We start from the raw sequence: 17,926 nt of genomic DNA, 5'->3' as shown, positions 1-17,926 counted from the left end.
TAATGATTTATTATTAATTATTATCATCACTAGTAATGAGCTGCTGGACACCTGCATTACTCCTAGGGGATAAATAAAGTATCTATGTATATATATACTTTTCTAACATTTAACATTAGCTAATATAATACAAAATGATTCAATCGGGATTTTGCTTTGAAAATTCACACCGGAAGTGTAGTTGGCGGTGATAGGTGTGATCATATCCTGTGTGTGGCCGCCGTCCGTACGGTTGTTTGACTCTGTCAGCGTCTGGGAGAGAGTTTCCACAGAGAAGTAATGTAGTTAATGCTCAGACCAGAAGACCACGAACGGCTGGTGTCTATTTTTATTTTATTTTATTTCATTTAATTCCTCCATGTTGGCTCGAAATGGCGGGAGTGAGCCAAACCGTTATTAGGTATAAACAACGTGCTGTTTTTCTGTCACTCTGCAGCAGTGGGAAGTTTTACTGTCACTGTTTGACCTTTGACTTTTCACATGCAGGCCACCTGAATACTTGTGTCCCCCGGTGGACCAACAGGTGTGACAGTGTGTTCATAATGTTTAATGAATGGCAGTGTGTGTGTGTGTGTGTGTGTGTGTATATCACTGCAGGACAGGAAACTCATCTGCATTTTGTTGGTATATTAGTCAGTGGATTTAAGTTTGTCTTCTCAAACAGGTGTTCTGACAGGTAACCCATCATTTTTAGGGTTCTGTGTAAAAGTCACTGAAGAAAGACAGAGAATGGTTTATTTCCTGGTATATGATGTGTATATTTCTCTGCTTGTTCCTCAGTGTCGTCCCTGACGATGAAGGGAAAGAAAAGTTCAAGAACAGTAGCCATGTCGCTTTCTACAGGTGTGTTTGGCATCGACTCTGAAAGTGTGACACATGATTTGTATTCGTATCATTATGTGTGTCTACAGTAGAGTTTAAGCCTCGCTGTACAGGACTGGTTTAAAATGTATTTTGCATCTTAATGTCTTTATTGTCTCTTTTGAGGCGACAGATGCAGGGTCCGAACCTGCAGCACCGAGCCCTGTTGGACACCATGGTGCTCACAGAGAAAGGGGCTCGTTTTGAACTGTTGGAGCCCGACACTCAGGTCTGAACTCTCATATCACTGAAAATCAAAGTCAAGAAACATCTGCTTATTCGAATATTTGATCGTCATTCAGGCAGAAAGTCTTTAATAATCTTCAGTCTTTTGCTCTTTGAGGCATAAAGACTGAAGTTGCTGGTGTTTATCTGTTTTGTTGGTGCATGTCTGCGCTGATTAAAATTAATTACTGGAATTTGTTCAATCACACAGGAAGGTGCAATAATTCATATTAATAATTGTCATAATTATTTTGAAACAAATATTTTTTCAGTTCAGATTTTTGTCTTGTAATTTCGGTAATAAATTTGAATTAAAGTCAAATTTAAAAAGGTATGAAATTGTTCATTTCACAGAATCCTGCATGTAACCAAAACACTAATGCAAAAAATAATTACTACATAGCAAGTGGTTAATCATATTATTTCAGAGGATTGTCTGAAACAACCTGATAATAAATATATGAACTAAACTTTTTAATTCTACATTTGCTCTTTTCACAGACCAGACTTCTTCTCTCTGTGTCTCCTTGCAAAAACGACTCTGTAAGGATTCTGATAGATGAACTCCAGCCCGTTAAAGCCCGCTACCGAGTTCCAGATGTGGTAACCGGGGAACCGCAGTGTGAACGGTACGAGCTGCGTCGCCGTGACTGATTTGTGCTGCAGTGTTTTGAACGGCGTTTGACCTTTCCCCCTCCCCCTCCCCCCCCTCCTCTCATCATCTGGCAGGTTGAGAGTGGAGACACGCACTCAGGACTCCGTCACCCTCTCTTGGTGTTCAGGACGTCATCAGGTCCGTGTGTGGCATTTTCCCTTCCGCGTGGAGATCCTGTGCGAAGATGAAGCGATGGTTACGTTCAACCCTGAAGGCAAGCTGTGGTTTGAGACGCTGCGGGACCCACCCAGGTGAGGGTCGCAGGGACAGGTTGTGTACACGAAAGAGAAACTAAACGCAGGTAACTGAATCCTTTTTATTGTTGTCTCTCTCCTCAGCTCCACATCTCACGAGGTAAGAGAATATCAACACTGTTCGAACTGCAGTTTAATATCACTCCGACTTAAAGGTCTGTAAATACCTGTGTTGTTTTTATTTTTGCTTTGTTCCCCTGACAGCTTCAAGAGGACCCCCCGAGTTTATTGTGGAAAGAGACGTTCAGGAACTTTGTGGATATCAAAGCTAATGGTTCGTGCCTGCTGTGAAATATTTTTAAAAGCCAAACTTGTCAGTAAATCTGTAACAATTAGTCTCATTTTCTGAGCTTGACATTTGGAAATTGTCTGTTTTTATTCTCCTCGCTCGTTAAAATCATCGGTTTTAAGGGGATGAAAAATATGTGAAGGTGTGACTGTGTTTTTGTACCGCTTCTCTTAGCAAATTTATAGATTTCACTTTATGAAACAAACAAACAAAAGACGGTTGATACTCGAGCCAGACGCACAAAAGTGTCAAATACGAATTACACATTGTGTTGCCAGAAACTGTGACATGACACTTTATGGGCCTCGAGTTTCCGAATAACGTCAGAGAAAGGAAGTTTCACTTCTCAAGACGGTTCCTGCGAAGCACCAACTCATTAGTACAAGTCCTAATCATAAGGAGACACGTCCAATTAATAAACTCCAATTACTTGCTCGTGTACAACAGGTAGGCAGAACGTTTCCTTCACCTTCAGTACGGTTGTAAATACAGGTATTATACTCAAATATATCACTGAACAGATTGCTGTTTTCATTGATGGTTTCCATTGGGGTTGTCATGGCAACAAGGACTTATTCAACGAGACACACAACCACATCACCTCAGCGTCCAGTGTCTCACAGACCCAAAGCAACAAAAGAATAGATATGGTTTAATGAGAAATGTTCATAATTAATGAGGTTAATATTTTGTGTATAGATTCATGGACATGCAGTTTTGTAGGATGATGATTATCTGGTAGATAATGAAAGATTAATCTGAGCTTTTTATTGTTTTATTGTTATGATGCGTTATTATGTGTCGTGTATTGTGTTGTGTGTGTTACTGTGCCGTGATGAGTACTGTGAATATGTGCGGTTGTATTGTCAACATCAAACCCGAACAGACTCTAATGTGGATCCAAACAAACAAAGAAACTTGGCGGGTGAAGTTTCCAGTGATAAACGAATGGGATTTACTCCTTTACTATTTGAACACTACACTATACGAATAAAAGTACTTGTTGTTTCTCTCCAGGTCCCAGCAGCGTCGGGGCGGACGTCCGTCTTCACGGGTTCAGTCATGTGTTCGGTCTTCCAGAACACGCCGACGGCCTGCAGCTCAGAGACACCAGGTGTGTGTAACAGCAGACGGCAACACTTCTTTGTTTGTAACCGTGTGATTTGTGCGTTCATCTCCTTCCTGGTCTGCAGCCCGTTTGATGATGTATCTCATCTCACAGAGATGGGGAACCTTACCGGCTGTATAACCTGGACGTCTTTGCCTACGACGTGTACAGTCGCCGCGGCCTGTACGGCTCCGTGCCTCTCGTGGTGGCTCACAAACCCGACAGGACTCTGGGTGTGTTTTGGCTGAACGCATCAGAGACTTTTGTGAACGTACATTACGGTCCCACTGACCCCCAGGTGAACCCTGTTAACCCTTATCTGTCCGTCTGTCTTCCAAAGCTTCTCCTGGTTTCAAACAGTTGTTTAAATTTATTAAAAGCAGGGTTACTCTTAAAAACAAAAACAAATCTGCAGAACCACAGAAACCATTTCCAAGGTAAATCATTTTAAAAGAAATTCAAAAATTACAATAACTTTGTATTATTAATTTGATTATTTTGTTGTCAATTTAAAATGTTTATTAAACGTTCCTTTATTTTGAAAGGATGTATTGTTAAAACAAATGATGTTAAAAAACACTTAGAAAAATGGGAAGGTTTGTTGAAGTAGAGGGCTGGTTGTGATTGTGTCGAGAAAATTTTAATTTAATAATAATAATTCATGAAGTAATGCAGAATTTGATTTATTTTGCCTTTGTTTTGTTTTGGTTTCTTATGTAGTTATTCTTTAATATTCCTTTCTTTGTTTAGTGTGACGTTTTTGCCCATTTAAAAAAGAAAAAACAAAAAAGTACATTCATGACCACATAATAACCCCCCCCCCCCCCCCCCCCCCCCCCCCCCCCCCAACCAGGGCGACCAATCACCCCCAGCAAAGAGGAGGCAGATGCCGCCTCACACTGACGTCCACTGGCTGTCGGAGAGTGGCGTGATTGACTGTGTGGTTCTGCTCGGGCCCGGTCCACAGCAGCTCTTCAGCCAGTACGCTCAGCTGACAGGTGAGTCTGCAGCTCTGCATGTGTTTACTTGTATTTATTTGTATTTATTTGCATATAAAACCAAAGAATAACCTTAAATACGTAAATAAAACCCCCTCCCTCCGTCAGGATATCAAGCCCTGCCCCCCCTGTTTGCCCTCGGGTACCACCAGTGCCGCTGGAACTACCGCAATGAAGCCGATGTGAAGGCCGTGGACGCTGGATTTGATCGCCACGACATCCCTTACGATGTCATCTGGCTGGACATTGAGCACACGGACGGGAAGCGTTATTTCACATGGGACCCCGTTCTATTTCCCGACCCGGCCGGCCTGCAGCGCCACCTGGAGAAGAAGAAAAGGAAAGTCAGTGTCAGGTTCTCAGAGTCCTTTTCTGCTTTTACCTGCTGCAAGTTGAAATGATTTACTGTGCATCTTTTTAGCTGGTTGTTATAAATGATCCCCACATCAAAGCTGATCCTGATTGGTCGCTGTACCGTGAAGCCAGGGATGGGGGACATTTCGTCAGGAACAGAGAGGGACAGCTTTACCAGGGCTCCTGTTGGCCAGGTAATGTTTTTAGACGGACACGAAATGGCACAAAGAAATCTCCACTGTTAAGCTTAAAGAAATACTTCTACTAATACTGCTATCTATCTACTGTAATAGTTATTAATTCTATCTTGTCTTTTACATCCAAATTAGAGACATTTTCCAGGATATAATCATCAGATTACTTTATACTTTTATTATATAATGACTGAGTATTTTTATAAACCCCTCCATATATATAATACACACATCAATGAAAATTATTTTATTTTTGTTCCATCCATTTAAACGTTTCCTGTAGGTGAATCCTGTTACCTCGATTTCAGCAGCCCAGCCACTCGAGCGTGGTACTCCAGGTGCTTCAGCCTGGATAAATACAAAGTAAGTGTAGAAATAATCCTCAGATCAATAACACTGTGTACATGTAGCACAGTTTATCCATAAGGATTGATTATGTTTTTGCTGTTTGGTGTTGAATTTTTTTTTATTTTTTAAAATCTTTTGTAGTCGATGAGAAATTAAAGAAATGTTTGTGCTCACCTCCAACAAATGCTTTTTTTAATTTAATTTAATTTAATTTAATTTTTTATTTTTTTATTTTTTAATTTTTTAATTTTATTTAATTTAATTTAATTTAATTTTATTTTATTTTATTTTATTCTTTATTTTTTAATTTTTTAATTTTTTAATTTATTTATTTGGATCCCCATTAGCCACTTCCAAGGTAGCACCTGCTCTTCCTGGGCTCCACTCAAGTAAAAATTACATCACAATGCAAAACAATGTAAATTAAAATCATAAAAGACAAAAACAAAAGGAAACAAGAAAATAACAATTATTTTTATCTAAAGTAAAAGGAAAACATTTGATTCAGCTCAAAAAAAACAATAATACAACTACAAACAGTGACTGAGGAATAAAATGAGAGAATATTCTACATTAAATATTAAATTAATATTGACATTATAAACCCACAGCGAGCAGTTTTGTGTTGTTGAAGTTGTTTCTGTCTGATTCAGGGATCCACGCCGTCGTTATTTGTGTGGAACGATATGAACGAACCGTCTGTGTTCGACGGGCCGGAGCAGACGATGCCCAAGGACGCAGTGCATTATGGGGGCTGGGAACACAGGGAACTGCACAACCTGTACGGCTTTTACCAGGTGAGTGGGAATCATTTAGATTCTCTTCATGAAAGTCAAACACCAATATTTTCTGGATTAAATCTGCCGACGACCTGATATTAACATTTTTCTGTGCAGGAAAATTTGGTTCTCCCGAAATTTCAAATTTGTCAGAGTGGAAAAAAACATGGTCTTAGACCATTAAGTGACACTAAAACTCTTGGACAACTTTAGTAACTTGTGTTTCCTCAAAGCACATGGCCACAGTGGAGGGTCTGGTAACTCGCTCGGGCGGCTCAGAGAGACCCTTCGTCCTGTCGCGCTCCTTCTTTGCCGGGTCACAGAGACTTGGTGAGTTATTTAAATGGAATAAAAATGTTAAAGATATTCTCATGTGTTTATGGAGCGTTTGTTGTGACTGACTTGGTTTTGATACGCAGGAGCAATATGGACGGGGGACAACGTCGCCAGCTGGGAGTATCTGAAGATCTCGATTCCAATGCTCTTGTCTCTCAGTGTGGCGGGCGTGGTGTTCTGTGGAGGTGAGCGTGGTGCTGTGCGTCTTTTTAACTGTACAATCACAACAAGACAGAAATACTAGACTTTATATGACGTACTTTGCACCTAAACTCTGTGAAATCTTATTGAAATGTTCTGCTCTTATGCTGTTTCTGAGCTGTGACGTCTCACATTCTCCCGTGTCCGCCGTGTTTCAGCCGATGTCGGTGGGTTTATTAAGGATCCGGATCCAGAGCTGCTGGTGCGCTGGTACCAGGCGGCCGCCCTGCAGCCGTTCTTCCGCGGCCACTCCGCAAATGTGACGAAGCGCCGGGAGCCGTGGCTGTTTGGAGAGGAGGTCACCGCTGCGATCCGCGCCGTAATCCAACAGAGGTGCCGTCAGAGAGGCGTTTGTTTTTTGTTGGAAGTGATCGTTTATTAACCAGCTAAGATGCTGATCAATTAATATTTAAGGTCTTGAACTAATCACCAGTGAGGCTGGAAAGACTGTTTCACATTTTACTCACTTTGCTAAACTTAATACAAACAAATGACTAATGCATTTGTTGGAAAGTTTTCTTCAGCTCCCCAAACTGAGCAAACTGTCGTGAGTGACCCGGCCCTTCTTCTTCTTCTTCTTCTTCTTCTTCTTCTTCTTCTTTTTCTTGTTCTCCTTGTTCTTCTTGTTCTTCTTCTTCTTCTCCTTGTTCTTCTTGTTCTTCTTCTTGTTCTCCTTGTTCTCCTTGTTCTTCTTCTTCTTCTTCTTCTTCTTCTTCTTTTTCTTGTTCTCCTTGTTCTTCTTGTTCTTCTTCTTGTTCTCCTTGTTCTCCTTGTTCTCCTTCTTCTTCTCCTCCTTCTCCTTCTTCTCCTCCTCCTCCTCGTTCTTCTTCTTCAGGTACTGTCTGCTGCCCTACTGGTACACTCTGTTCCACCAGGCCCACACCTCTGGTCTGCCTCCCCTCAGGTGAGTGTTGCTGCCACCTGCTGTTCAGAGGACGCACTGCGGCTTCAAACGTCAGTGTCGGTGCCATGGGATCAGACGCCAGAGGTCGATATCTCTCATGTTATTTGAGCAAGGAGTTATAGAGACACTGGTTTTGTTTAACACAGACCTCTGTGGGCGGAGTTCCCGAGAGAGCAGAGCACCTTCGCTGTGGACGACCAGTATATGATCGGTGATAAAAACGCCCCTTTAATTTTACATCACACAGCATTCCCTTTAATCCTCACACCTGGGAGTTGAACTGTGTTTGGTTTCTTGCAGGAGGAGCGCTGCTGGCCTGTCCCGTCACTGAAGCAGGTCTTCAAGAAGCCAAAGTGTTACTTCCTGGATCTGGTGAGGTAAAGATAAACCCCCAGGTAACATGTTGATGTATTCTAACATCATGTGTCAGTGCGGATGTTACAGTAAGGTTTGTGTCTGTTCCAGATCTGGTATGATGTCCACTCTGCGAAGGCGTACGAAGGAGGCAAGACGCTGAGTCTTCCTGTCACCCTGGACACAGTTAGTGTTTCCCACGATGCACACAGCAGAGGGGGGGTGTGGCTTAACGGGAAGTTAAACTGGAGAGTATAACACTGAGTGAAGGTGTTTCCTCCGTGCAGGTCCCTGTGTTCCAGCGTGGCGGCACGGTGGTCTGCAGGTCGACAGGAAGCGGCTCCTGTACGGCCGATTTCCAGCAGCTGCCGCTCGCCATCACCGTGGCGCTAAACTCCCAGGTGAGAGAGGGAGGGAGGATGTGGGAACCAGGTGTCTAATAATAATAAAACATCTTATTTATAGGCACCTTTCAAGGCATTCAGAGACACCTTACAACACACAGTGAAAGATAAACAGCATAAAACACAGAATAAATTAGAATAAAAGTAATTGCATAGAAATGAATATGATTAAGTTCTGTATTTCATTAGGGCTGCACCTACAGATTATTTTCATTACCCATTAATTAATTGCTTGTTTTGTATATTCAGATGTTCAGTTGTTCTCACATAGAAGAAGCTGGAACCAGTGAACAAAATTACTATGTCAATTAATCAATTATCAAAATAGTAGCTGATTAATTTTCTGTTGATCGACTAATTGATAAATCAATTAACTGACTAATTGTTGCGGCTCCATATTAGATACAGAACGGCGTCTCTGACTTTAAACACTCATGAGTTTGTTGTAGATGCTAATGAATATAACTTAACTAAACTTAACTTAATTAACTTCTGTTTTGATGACAGTGAGTTTGTCCCGTGATGAATCAGTTGTAATGTTTTTAGTAAACGAGCTGTGTGTTTTAGTGACAGTTGATTGGTTGAAGTCCAGGCTGCCGCTCCCTCTCTCTGCAGCGTGCAGCTGACGGGGAGTTGTACCTGGACGACGGCCGCTCCTTCAGCTACCGCGACAGACGGGCCTTCTGCCGGCGCAGGTTCAGCATGCAGTCCGGCCGGCTGCTCTGCCGGTGAGTCCCGCTCGCAGCTCCTGAAGAGGAGGCGCTTTGAGACCAAATTATATTTTTATGTTTTTATTCCGGCGCCGCCGACAGTCAGAGCAGCAGCCATGTTGTTTTCACGTCTGTCCGTCTGTCTGTCTCATTCTCATGGACACGAAATCTCAATAACACCTCGATGGAACTTCTTCAAATTTGGCACAAACATTCACCTGGGCTCAACTGATGAACCGAGTAGGTTTTGGTGATCAAAGGTCAAAGGTCAAAGGTCACTGTGACCCTTACAAAAACAAAGTTATGGCCTTGTGAACGTGACATCTCCGTAACCTCTTGAGGAAATTTCTTCAAATTTGGTAAAAACTTTCACCTGGACTCAAGGATGAACTGATTAGAATTTGGTGGCTAAAGGTCAAAGGTCAAGGTCACGGTGACCTCACAAAACACAGTTTGGGCTTTGTGAACACGATATCTCTGTAACATCTTCAGGGAATTTCTACAAATTTGGTACAAACATTCATTTGGACTCAAGGACGAACTGATTAGAATTTGGTGGCTAAAGGTCAAAGGTCATGGTCACTGTGACAAAACACATTATAGCCATTACTCAAGATTTAACACAATAATTGGTTCATATTTAATTTGGTTCTGGATAAACAGGGGTGTGACTTGAAGCTAGTCTGAGTGGCGGAGGGATACGACCGTGAGGAGGAGGCGTGATTCTAGTTTTTTGGTTGTACTAGTAACTGACATGTTGGGCTGAAGTGAAAACTCTTCACACATCGATGTGACACCTGTTGTCCACGTTGCTTCTCTCAGCCCTGCCGCCGAGGACGGAGCGTTTGACTGTGACGCTGTCGTGCGCTCGGTCGCCGTCCTGGGAGTCAGGACCAAACCGTCCGCTGTGACTGTGCACGTGTCAGGTGAGGATCTCCGGTGTCACGCTCACAGCTGCCACACTGAACGCACATTCAGAGGGACGATACTGTCACATGACACTGTCGTCCAACATAAACATGAGAATTAAAAACAGCATCCACTCAGATAAAGCTGACACTAAAACTTACCTATTTCATGTGACCGGTTTCTTATTTCTGTGGCCAAACAGAAAATCATCATGTTTTCTGCCACATTCGTTGTTTTGTTCTGTTGTTCTTATTGTAAAGGGAGAAACTCACAATAGAAGAGGCAGCGGGATGAAATGAAACACGGTTTTGCTCTGGAGGTCTTTGTTTTGTTTTTCAGTAAAAAAAAAACAAAAAACAACCATAAAACATAAATCCTCCAAATCTTTTCATCACCAGGTGCTAGAGACTCACCTGCTGCATTTCAGTTCCTGGACACCTGCCGCTCGCTGACGGTGAGCAACCTGAACCTGAGAGTGGCGATGGACTGGGACATACAGATCACTGCGAACGTGTCCCTCCGCTGAATTTGTTGTTTCAGACGACAGGAGGAGAATGGCAGGTTATATTAATCGGCAACATTATTTTTAAATGGCAAATGTAATTACTTGACAGAGTTAAATGAAGACTCGTCTAATGCTGCGGGTTCGACATGCAGCGCTCCACAATTCTGCTTTTATTATTTTACCCTTTTTTCTTTTGGAGCATTTTAAAGAAAACCCCTAAAACATATTGTACAATCCCTCCATTTACTTCTGCTTCACTGAGAACTGTACTTAAAAAAACACATTAATAAAGTGACAAACCAGGGAGAAAAAGAGGCTCATTTTAATGTGTGAACCGTTATTTTGTCTTGATTTATAAAACTACGAGACTAAATAATAATTATAAAATTTGTTTATAGCTTTTTTAAAATGATGACTATACAAAAGCACATACAACCCCCCACCCACATACAACCCCCCCACCCACATACAACCCCCCCACCCACATACAACCCCTCACCCACATACAACCCCCCCACCCACATACAACCCCCCCACCCACATACAACCCCCCCACCCACATACAACCCCCCACCCTCATACAACCCCCCCACCCACATACAACCCCCCACCCTCATATAACCCCCCCACCCACATGCAACCCCCCCACCCACATACAACCCCCCACCCTCATACAACCCCCCCACCCACATACAACCCCCCACCCACATACAACCCCCCACCCTCATACAACCCCCCACCCTCATACAACCCCCCCGCCCACATACAACCCCTCACCCTCATATAACCCCCCCACCCACATACAACCCCCCACCCACATGCAACCCCCCCACCCACATACAACCCCCCCACCCAAGTGAGTAGATAAGTAAACAAGTAAAATCTAAATACAGCAAGTGCAATATTTTTTTATTACGATATAAAAATGAAGAAACAATTAGAAAAAGAAAGAATGAAGAATTTAAATAAATAAAGGGAATCTCGCTGTGACAGACGCTCGACAGGTCGGTGTTAACTAACTAACTAACTAAGTAACTAACTAACTAATTAAACCCAGTGACAAACCGTCCTATTCAACAACACTGTGCCGTGTGACCTGACTTCTTCCCAAAGCAGATGTTCGTGAAGAGACACACAAACTAGTACAATAGTAAAAAATAAAACTGCTGCAATAGGCTGAATTCCCACATGAGACATAACAAGGAAACTGCAGCAGGTGTGAGAATCACTGTGACGTAGCAACATATCTTTAGTTTACAGAAATGATTATGTTTTGTTTAGTTTCATAACTGTCTATTGCTAAATGTTAAAGCATCCGACTAGTTTAATTTAGTTTTAGACGAGCGAGCAAGAAAACTTTACACAAACTGCTTTAGACAGATAGATAGAAGGATAGATAGATACTTTATTTATTCCCTAAGGAAAGTTCAGGAAAAGAAAGAGGGAGACAGAAGAGAAAGAGGAAACAGTACATGAGGAGAAATAAATGCATAACACACAGATTTAGCAAATTATCTCTGAGGTGCTTTTTAAATATGTGCATTGAATTTGAATTCTCTGAGACAATGTGTGAGCTTGTTCCTGAGCAACAGGATGAAACAGCCAGAAATAGTTTATTTTATTCTTCTGTTTTTCCTGCAGAATCTCATCCATATCTGAAAGGAAGAAGCTCTCAGCTCTGAAGCAGCTTTTATTTATTATTAAGAACAGCTGTTTAAGACGATGTGTGGCGTTTAACCACATCACATACTCTGTGTTGGGGATCATCTGTGCTGTTTCACTAAAACCCAAAATGTTGGATTGAAGTTGTACCTTTCAGACCAGAGTTAAAAATAAATAAATAAATAAAAATAAAAATGGATGATACTCCTCTTCATAGCATTAGCGTGCTCTGGTTATGCTGAGACTGCTCAACGCTGAGCTCCATTGAGAATAGGTTTAAAGGGGTTGAATGCCTTCTGCTGAGGCAAGGCATCTACCCACCACTCTTTACATGCCCTCTGGCGCGGCCCGCTGGCCTTTGTGTCACCCAACAATGATGGCAGCGCAGCGCCACACCAGGGAGAGGTCATTGTTCAGCACGGCCAATGGGAGCGCAACAAATAGACGTTTACGTGAGGTGTGAGTTTCTGTGCATACGTGTGTGTGTGTGTGTGTGTGTGTGTGTGTGTGTGTGTGTGCATGGTAATGCAAAGGTGAATGCATGTGGAGTGAATGTCTCTTTCACATCCAGCTTTTGCATCCACGCTGTGACGAAGGGAAGGGGGACGTCACACAAAGAAAGAGCCAATCAGACATTAGCTGTTTGGATTTATGCCAGGGTTTTTAGGCTTGTAAGACTTTAGCACAAGTGGCAAAAGCCAGTTTCAAAAAAAAAAAAAAAAAAAAAAAAAAAAAAAGAAGGCAGCCGAGACGAGATGCCCTACACACCGTCTGGCTTTTTCTGCGACCGGCTGATCCGGGAACGAGAGAGGAGAGACGGGGAAGGGTCCCTGAACAAGCCGGTCCGCTTCAACGGCCAGGACTTCTGCTTCCAGAGGCAGGAGTGCCTTCAGACCAAGAACCTGTTTGAGGATGAGTCTTTCCCGGCCACTGTGGAGTCTCTGGGCTTCAAGGAGCTCGGACACAAGTCCAACAAAGTCAAGAACATCGTCTGGAAGAGGCCCAAGGTAGGAGGAAGAGGAGGAGGAGGAGGAGGTGGTTAGTCCGGGTTGGCACACGGAGAGACACGATGATGGCAAAGTTAAATAAAGAGGGGGATGGATCACACATGTGGGAGGTGGGACGTTATTTTTCGTTTTTTTTTTTTTATACAACCTGCACGGAAATAACCACATTTCTCCTCGTGAGGGATTATATCATGGGGAAAACTTTACCTGGGACTTTACCTGGAGATGTGATCAAAATGCTCCCACCTTTCCCACATGGACGGATCGGAATTAAGTGACTGAAAGTCTCATTATTTCTTGGCTTTTTTTTTTTTTTTTTTTCTTGGCCTAAAATCACCAGTTTTCTGTCAGAGAGAGCAGCTTTAATCTAAACGGTCCTTAACTCCTCTTTTGTGTTTATTATTGTCTGCAGGAAATCTGTGAGAATCCTCAGTTCATTGTTGGAGGGGCCAGTAGGACAGACATCTGCCAGGGAGATCTCGGTAAATCCCGTTTCTCTTGACACAGTAAACAAATGACAGCAGTCACAGTGTGAAGTGGAGAGGTGTCATTGTGCTGAGTGAGTTCACTGTGAATTACTAGAACGACTGTGGAACAGAAAAGATAAAGGATCTACGCTTAAAATGCTTAAAACCAGCTCTTGTTATCTGGTAGTACGTTATTTTTTAAATTTATTTAAAAACACAAACACATGCAGAAATACTCGAAGCAAGTTGTGAAATAAATAAGCACATGATTTTATACATGGTGACAGAAGTATGCATGGACTGCACACACTGTATGGAACCCCCCAGTCTGTATTCATGCAGCTCGGGGGGTGAGGGGAGAGATAACAGGGTTGCAAATATCCCATCGATCCCCTGCACACGGCCTCTCTGCCTGCAGCGGCCTCCCCGGTATTGTGCTTACTCTTTTGGAAGGGAATCCAACCAGCAGCACTTCTCATTGTTGTCCAGTTCAGGCTGCAAATAAAGGGGACCAAAGGGACAAAGGTCCTGGCAAACACTGTTAACCATTCCCTGTTGAAAAACTTACATTGTTCCCAGGGCCGGCAGCTAACACCCTGTCACACATCACCTGGACAATCGGAAAAGTCAAACGTCAGCACTCGGCGACGGTCTTTTCCTCCAGCAAAACAAAATGTAGGAGTTCCTGTCGGCCTTTTTTTATCATGAGAGAAATCACAGACACCAAGGTGCACGTTCTTCGTTTGCTCTTGAAGCGTTTTCACCTGAATCCAAACGGTAGAAAGTTCAAACGTCTCGATCCCCTGCACTTTGAACTCCACTCGTGAACATGTGGTTTAAGAGTTAAGACATTGAACGTGTGTTCAAACCGACTGATGTTGTGTGCTCAGGTGACTGCTGGCTGCTGGCTGCCATCGCCTGTCTCACCCTGAATGAGAAGCTTCTGTACCGTGTTGTTCCCCAGGAGCAAAGCTTCTCAGAGGGCTACGCCGGCATCTTCCACTTCCAGGTCAGAAAAGAACAAACTCCCATGTGTCCTAACAGAGAGCCCCCATCCCAACATCCAGCCCTTCCTCCTGCATGTCACCGTCTTCAAAGTCAAATTTACTTTATTGGAAATGAAAGAAATCACCCAGCACCTTTTTGATTCAAGTGTTAAAACTCAGCGGCTTCTCGTCCTTTCAGTGTTTGATCCTCACTGTTGTTTCCTCTCCCTTGACCTCCTTCTGTCCTCCAGTTCTGGCGCTATGGCGACTGGGTCGATGTCGTCATCGACGACCGCATCCCGACCTTCAACAACCAGCTGGTCTTCACCAAGTCCGCCGAGAGGAACGAGTTCTGGAGCGCCCTGCTGGAGAAGGCCTACGCCAAGTGAGTGTCTTCTGGTGAATTTACCTTTTTTCCTGCACAAGTACAAGGAAGAACGGAGCTCAGCTACAGCACAGAGTTCTGATTTATTGTTATTTGTAACCACACACAGGCTTTGTCAGGTTAGGACTAGATGATAATAACAGTAAATACCTTTATTAGCAACCAGGTATGTACATGTCTGGGTGAAAGAATTGAAAGTGTAACGCCTGTGTTCTTCCCCCTCTTCCAGGCTGCACGGCTCCTACGAGGCCCTGAAGGGCGGAAACACCACGGAGGCCATGGAGGATTTCACCGGTGGAGTCACTGAGTTCTACGAGATGAAGGAAGCTCCCAAAGAGCTCTACAAGATCATGAAGAAAGCTCTGGAGAGAGGCTCCCTCATGGGCTGCTCCATCGACGTGAGCCGGACATTTTTAGGCTTTAACTGAAGTTTCAGCCTGTAGCAATCTTTCATTTTTTGAGTATAAATCAAATGTTTTCTCCTGGTTTTGTGTATCTGCAGTCCCTGGTTCCCGCTCGCTTCGAGACTCGTACTGTGACGGGGCTTGTGAAGGGTCACGCCTACTCTGTGACGGCGGTTGAGGAGGTAACGCAGAAGATGCTTAGCTTTAAAACAAACAAAGTGCACGAGGGTCTAAATGTGGAAATCTGTTTTTTTTTTTGTGGTTACAGTGTAAACCGTCTCAGCACAAGGACAATAAAGTTCGTCTGGTGCGTCTCAGGAACCCGTGGGGTCAGGTGGAGTGGAACGGCCCCTGGAGTGACAAGTGAGGACTTTTTATCAGAATCTTAACTCCAACTTTTAGCTCAGTTTATTGTGAAATTATGTCTCAGCCATTTCCTCCTCTCTGGTAGCTCGAAGGAGTGGACCTCCCTGTCTAAGTCTGAGAAAGAGAAGCTGCAGCACCAGAGCGCCGAGGACGGAGAGTTCTGGTATTTTTTTTTAAACCTTTCATCATTCCAGTTGTGAGATGTGGATTCCAACAACACGTTTCTCCACTAAGTTATTTGGTTGTGTCCTGATCTCCTCGCTTCCTGTCCAGGATGTCGTTCGAGGATTTCAAGAAGAACTACACCAAGATCGAGATCTGTAACCTCACCCCTGACGCCCTGGAGGACGATAAGATCCACAAGTGGACGGTGTCTGTGAACGAGGGCCGCTGGGTGAGAGGCTGCTCCGCCGGAGGCTGCAGGAACTACCCAGGTATAACATCTGAAAACAAATAACCTCTTTACTTCTTTCACAGAGGTTTCAGTCACTTCCTGATCAAAATGCACCAAATCATGATACGCAGAACACAATGAGCTGGAGTGTGTGGAGATATTATTTTTGACCCCTGATAAATACTCATTCAAAATATCACGATGTGTTAAAGATCACAAAGAAGCAGAAACAGAATTAGAAATGATATAACTTTCCAAACAATAACAACAACGAAGAATAGAATCCAGATGTTACAGCTGTGGAGACTCACACTAAATGTCCTGCAGACACTTTCTGGACCAACCCTCAGTACCGCCTCCGTTTGCTGGAGGAGGACGATGACCCCGAGGACAACGAGGTGGGCTGCACCTTCGTGGTGGCTCTGATGCAGAAGAACCGGCGGAAAGAGCGCAAGATGGGAGCCAACCTCTTCACCATCGGATTCGCTATTTACGAGGTGTCCCGCTTGGTTCTCACTTACATTTACACTGTGCAAGCGAAACTTTACTTATACACAAAGTACGAATCATCAAGGAAGTGGCAACGTAAAGATACAACATTAGACACAAATTAAAAACAAATAAATGACACGTATCAATTAAAAAAAGATGAAAATGTTGGAGCACCTCTAATATTAATTATGAATTATTTTTTGTGGCGACCCGGAGGGAAAACCCAGAGCTCACAACCGCGTCAGAGAGATACTGAGGTGCAAGACCATGTACGGCCTTAAAAACAAGCGTCACAGTTTTAAAACCAATTCTAAAATTTACCGGAAGCCAGAGTAACGACCTCCGCACAGAGGTTACATGGTCGTACTTCCTGTTTCTCGTTAAAACACTGTGGCAGCTGCACAAATTGAACATACAACCAGGAAACGCTCGGTGATGAATCTACAGTTCTTCTTCACGTATTCAGGATGAAATAAATGTAAAACCTTGAGGACAATAAGCTTTTGGTTTGATTTTTCATCCTGCAGCGACACAAACGCTGACGTCCTCTCTGTCTCTCCACAGGTGCCGAGGGAGGTAAGGAAGGAGTGGAGCAGCAGTTTGCAAGTTTCCTGTTGTTATTATCAGATTTTTTACACAATAGTCCTGAGTGTTCGACCAGTTAGACATTCATCCCCCCCCCCCCCCCCCCTCCCCCCCAGATGCACGGGAACAAGCAGCACATGCAGAAGGACTTCTTCCTGTTCAACTCCTCCAAGGCGCGCTGCAAGTCCTACATCAACCTGCGCGAGGTGACCCAGCGCTTCCGCCTGACCCCCGGGGAGTACGTCATCATCCCCTCCACGTACGAGCCGCACCAGGAGGGGGAGTTCATCCTGCGAGTCTTCTCTGAAAAGAAGAACACCTCAGAGTGAGTGGGTGAGGGCGAGCAGGGTGGCCTGCAGGGGTGGGGTGGGGGTGGGGGGGCGAGCTGGGCAGCTGGGGCACAAATCATTTCCCCCCCTGAGACAGTGATACAGTTACAGTTAGAAGATGCTTATTTCATTTCTCTGATGTTGATCTATGTTTCTCAGTAGGGCTGGGTATTGAACTACAACACATCAGAACCATGAAGGTTCTTCAGAGTCATTTCTAAAAAAAAGTTAAGATCAGTTTTTAAACTGAACGTGAAACGAGTCCCGAGTCTTACTGATCCACCTGTTTATTATGTTCTCTGAATGTTCTGTCAGAAAGTTTTGCAAAATGTCCGACACAGTTTCAGGTGATGTTTTCAAATAGTCCAGAACTCAAAGATCCTTTTGCGTTTTTAAGGAGAAGGAACCAGATTAAACCATTTTTTTTTGTTTTAGGAAAGAAAATAGTTACCAATTAATTT

The 17,926-nt window shown here is 43.6% G+C and overlaps 2 protein-coding genes across 8 annotated transcripts in view; both read left to right on the top strand.

The window, feature by feature from the left end:
* The first annotated feature begins 205 nt into the window (after nt 1-205).
* On the top strand, nt 206-10,703 carry ganc (glucosidase, alpha; neutral C). Of its 5 annotated transcripts, XM_056394484.1 has the most exons (25): nt 206-400; nt 781-843; nt 988-1,090; nt 1,588-1,715; nt 1,816-1,992; nt 2,080-2,095; nt 2,200-2,269; nt 3,302-3,398; nt 3,507-3,690; nt 4,246-4,390; nt 4,499-4,734; nt 4,812-4,938; nt 5,222-5,301; nt 5,940-6,083; nt 6,299-6,395; nt 6,485-6,586; nt 6,761-6,935; nt 7,438-7,506; nt 7,653-7,717; nt 7,807-7,883; nt 7,972-8,046; nt 8,148-8,261; nt 8,880-8,992; nt 9,797-9,900; nt 10,282-10,703. In XM_056394484.1, exons 1-25 carry the CDS (start codon nt 372-374, stop codon nt 10,407-10,409), a joined length of 2,718 nt encoding a protein of 905 aa, XP_056250459.1. In that variant the 5' UTR covers nt 206-371; the 3' UTR covers nt 10,410-10,703. The 5 variants fall into 5 exon arrangements, 4 of the variants coding, with proteins under 4 accessions (XP_056250459.1, XP_056250462.1, XP_056250460.1 ...); XR_008829451.1 differs by lacking the exon at nt 10,282-10,703 and having other exon boundaries at nt 8,131-8,261; nt 9,797-9,821; XM_056394487.1 differs by lacking the exons at nt 9,797-9,900; nt 10,282-10,703 and having other exon boundaries at nt 8,832-8,959.
* A 1,162-nt stretch (nt 10,704-11,865) lies between these two features.
* capn3a (calpain 3a, (p94)) overlaps nt 11,866-17,926 on the top strand; it is a 13,681-nt gene continuing 7,620 nt past the window's right edge. Inside the window, exons 1-12 of one of the 3 annotated variants that reach the window (XM_056393416.1) lie at nt 11,866-13,057; nt 13,470-13,539; nt 14,415-14,533; nt 14,762-14,895; nt 15,125-15,293; nt 15,398-15,481; nt 15,568-15,662; nt 15,751-15,828; nt 15,939-16,099; nt 16,387-16,556; nt 17,116-17,127; nt 17,253-17,461. In XM_056393416.1, the coding sequence (XP_056249391.1) occupies nt 12,806-13,057; nt 13,470-13,539; nt 14,415-14,533; nt 14,762-14,895; nt 15,125-15,293; nt 15,398-15,481; nt 15,568-15,662; nt 15,751-15,828; nt 15,939-16,099; nt 16,387-16,556; nt 17,116-17,127; nt 17,253-17,461 (1,553 nt within the window). In that variant the 5' untranslated portion in view covers nt 11,866-12,805. The remainder of the gene's footprint in view (nt 13,058-13,469; nt 13,540-14,414; nt 14,534-14,761; nt 14,896-15,124; nt 15,294-15,397; nt 15,482-15,567; nt 15,663-15,750; nt 15,829-15,938; nt 16,100-16,386; nt 16,557-17,115; nt 17,128-17,252; nt 17,462-17,926) is intronic. The other 2 variants (XM_056393415.1, XM_056393418.1) reach the window with 2 other exon arrangements.

The sequence above is a fragment of the Seriola aureovittata genome, chromosome 13 (assembly GCF_021018895.1).
Source record: "Seriola aureovittata isolate HTS-2021-v1 ecotype China chromosome 13, ASM2101889v1, whole genome shotgun sequence".
Lineage (NCBI taxonomy): Eukaryota > Metazoa > Chordata > Actinopteri > Carangiformes > Carangidae > Seriola > Seriola aureovittata.
The sequence above is the reverse complement of the archived record's forward strand: the minus strand, read 5'-3'. Positions and strand labels throughout refer to the sequence as shown.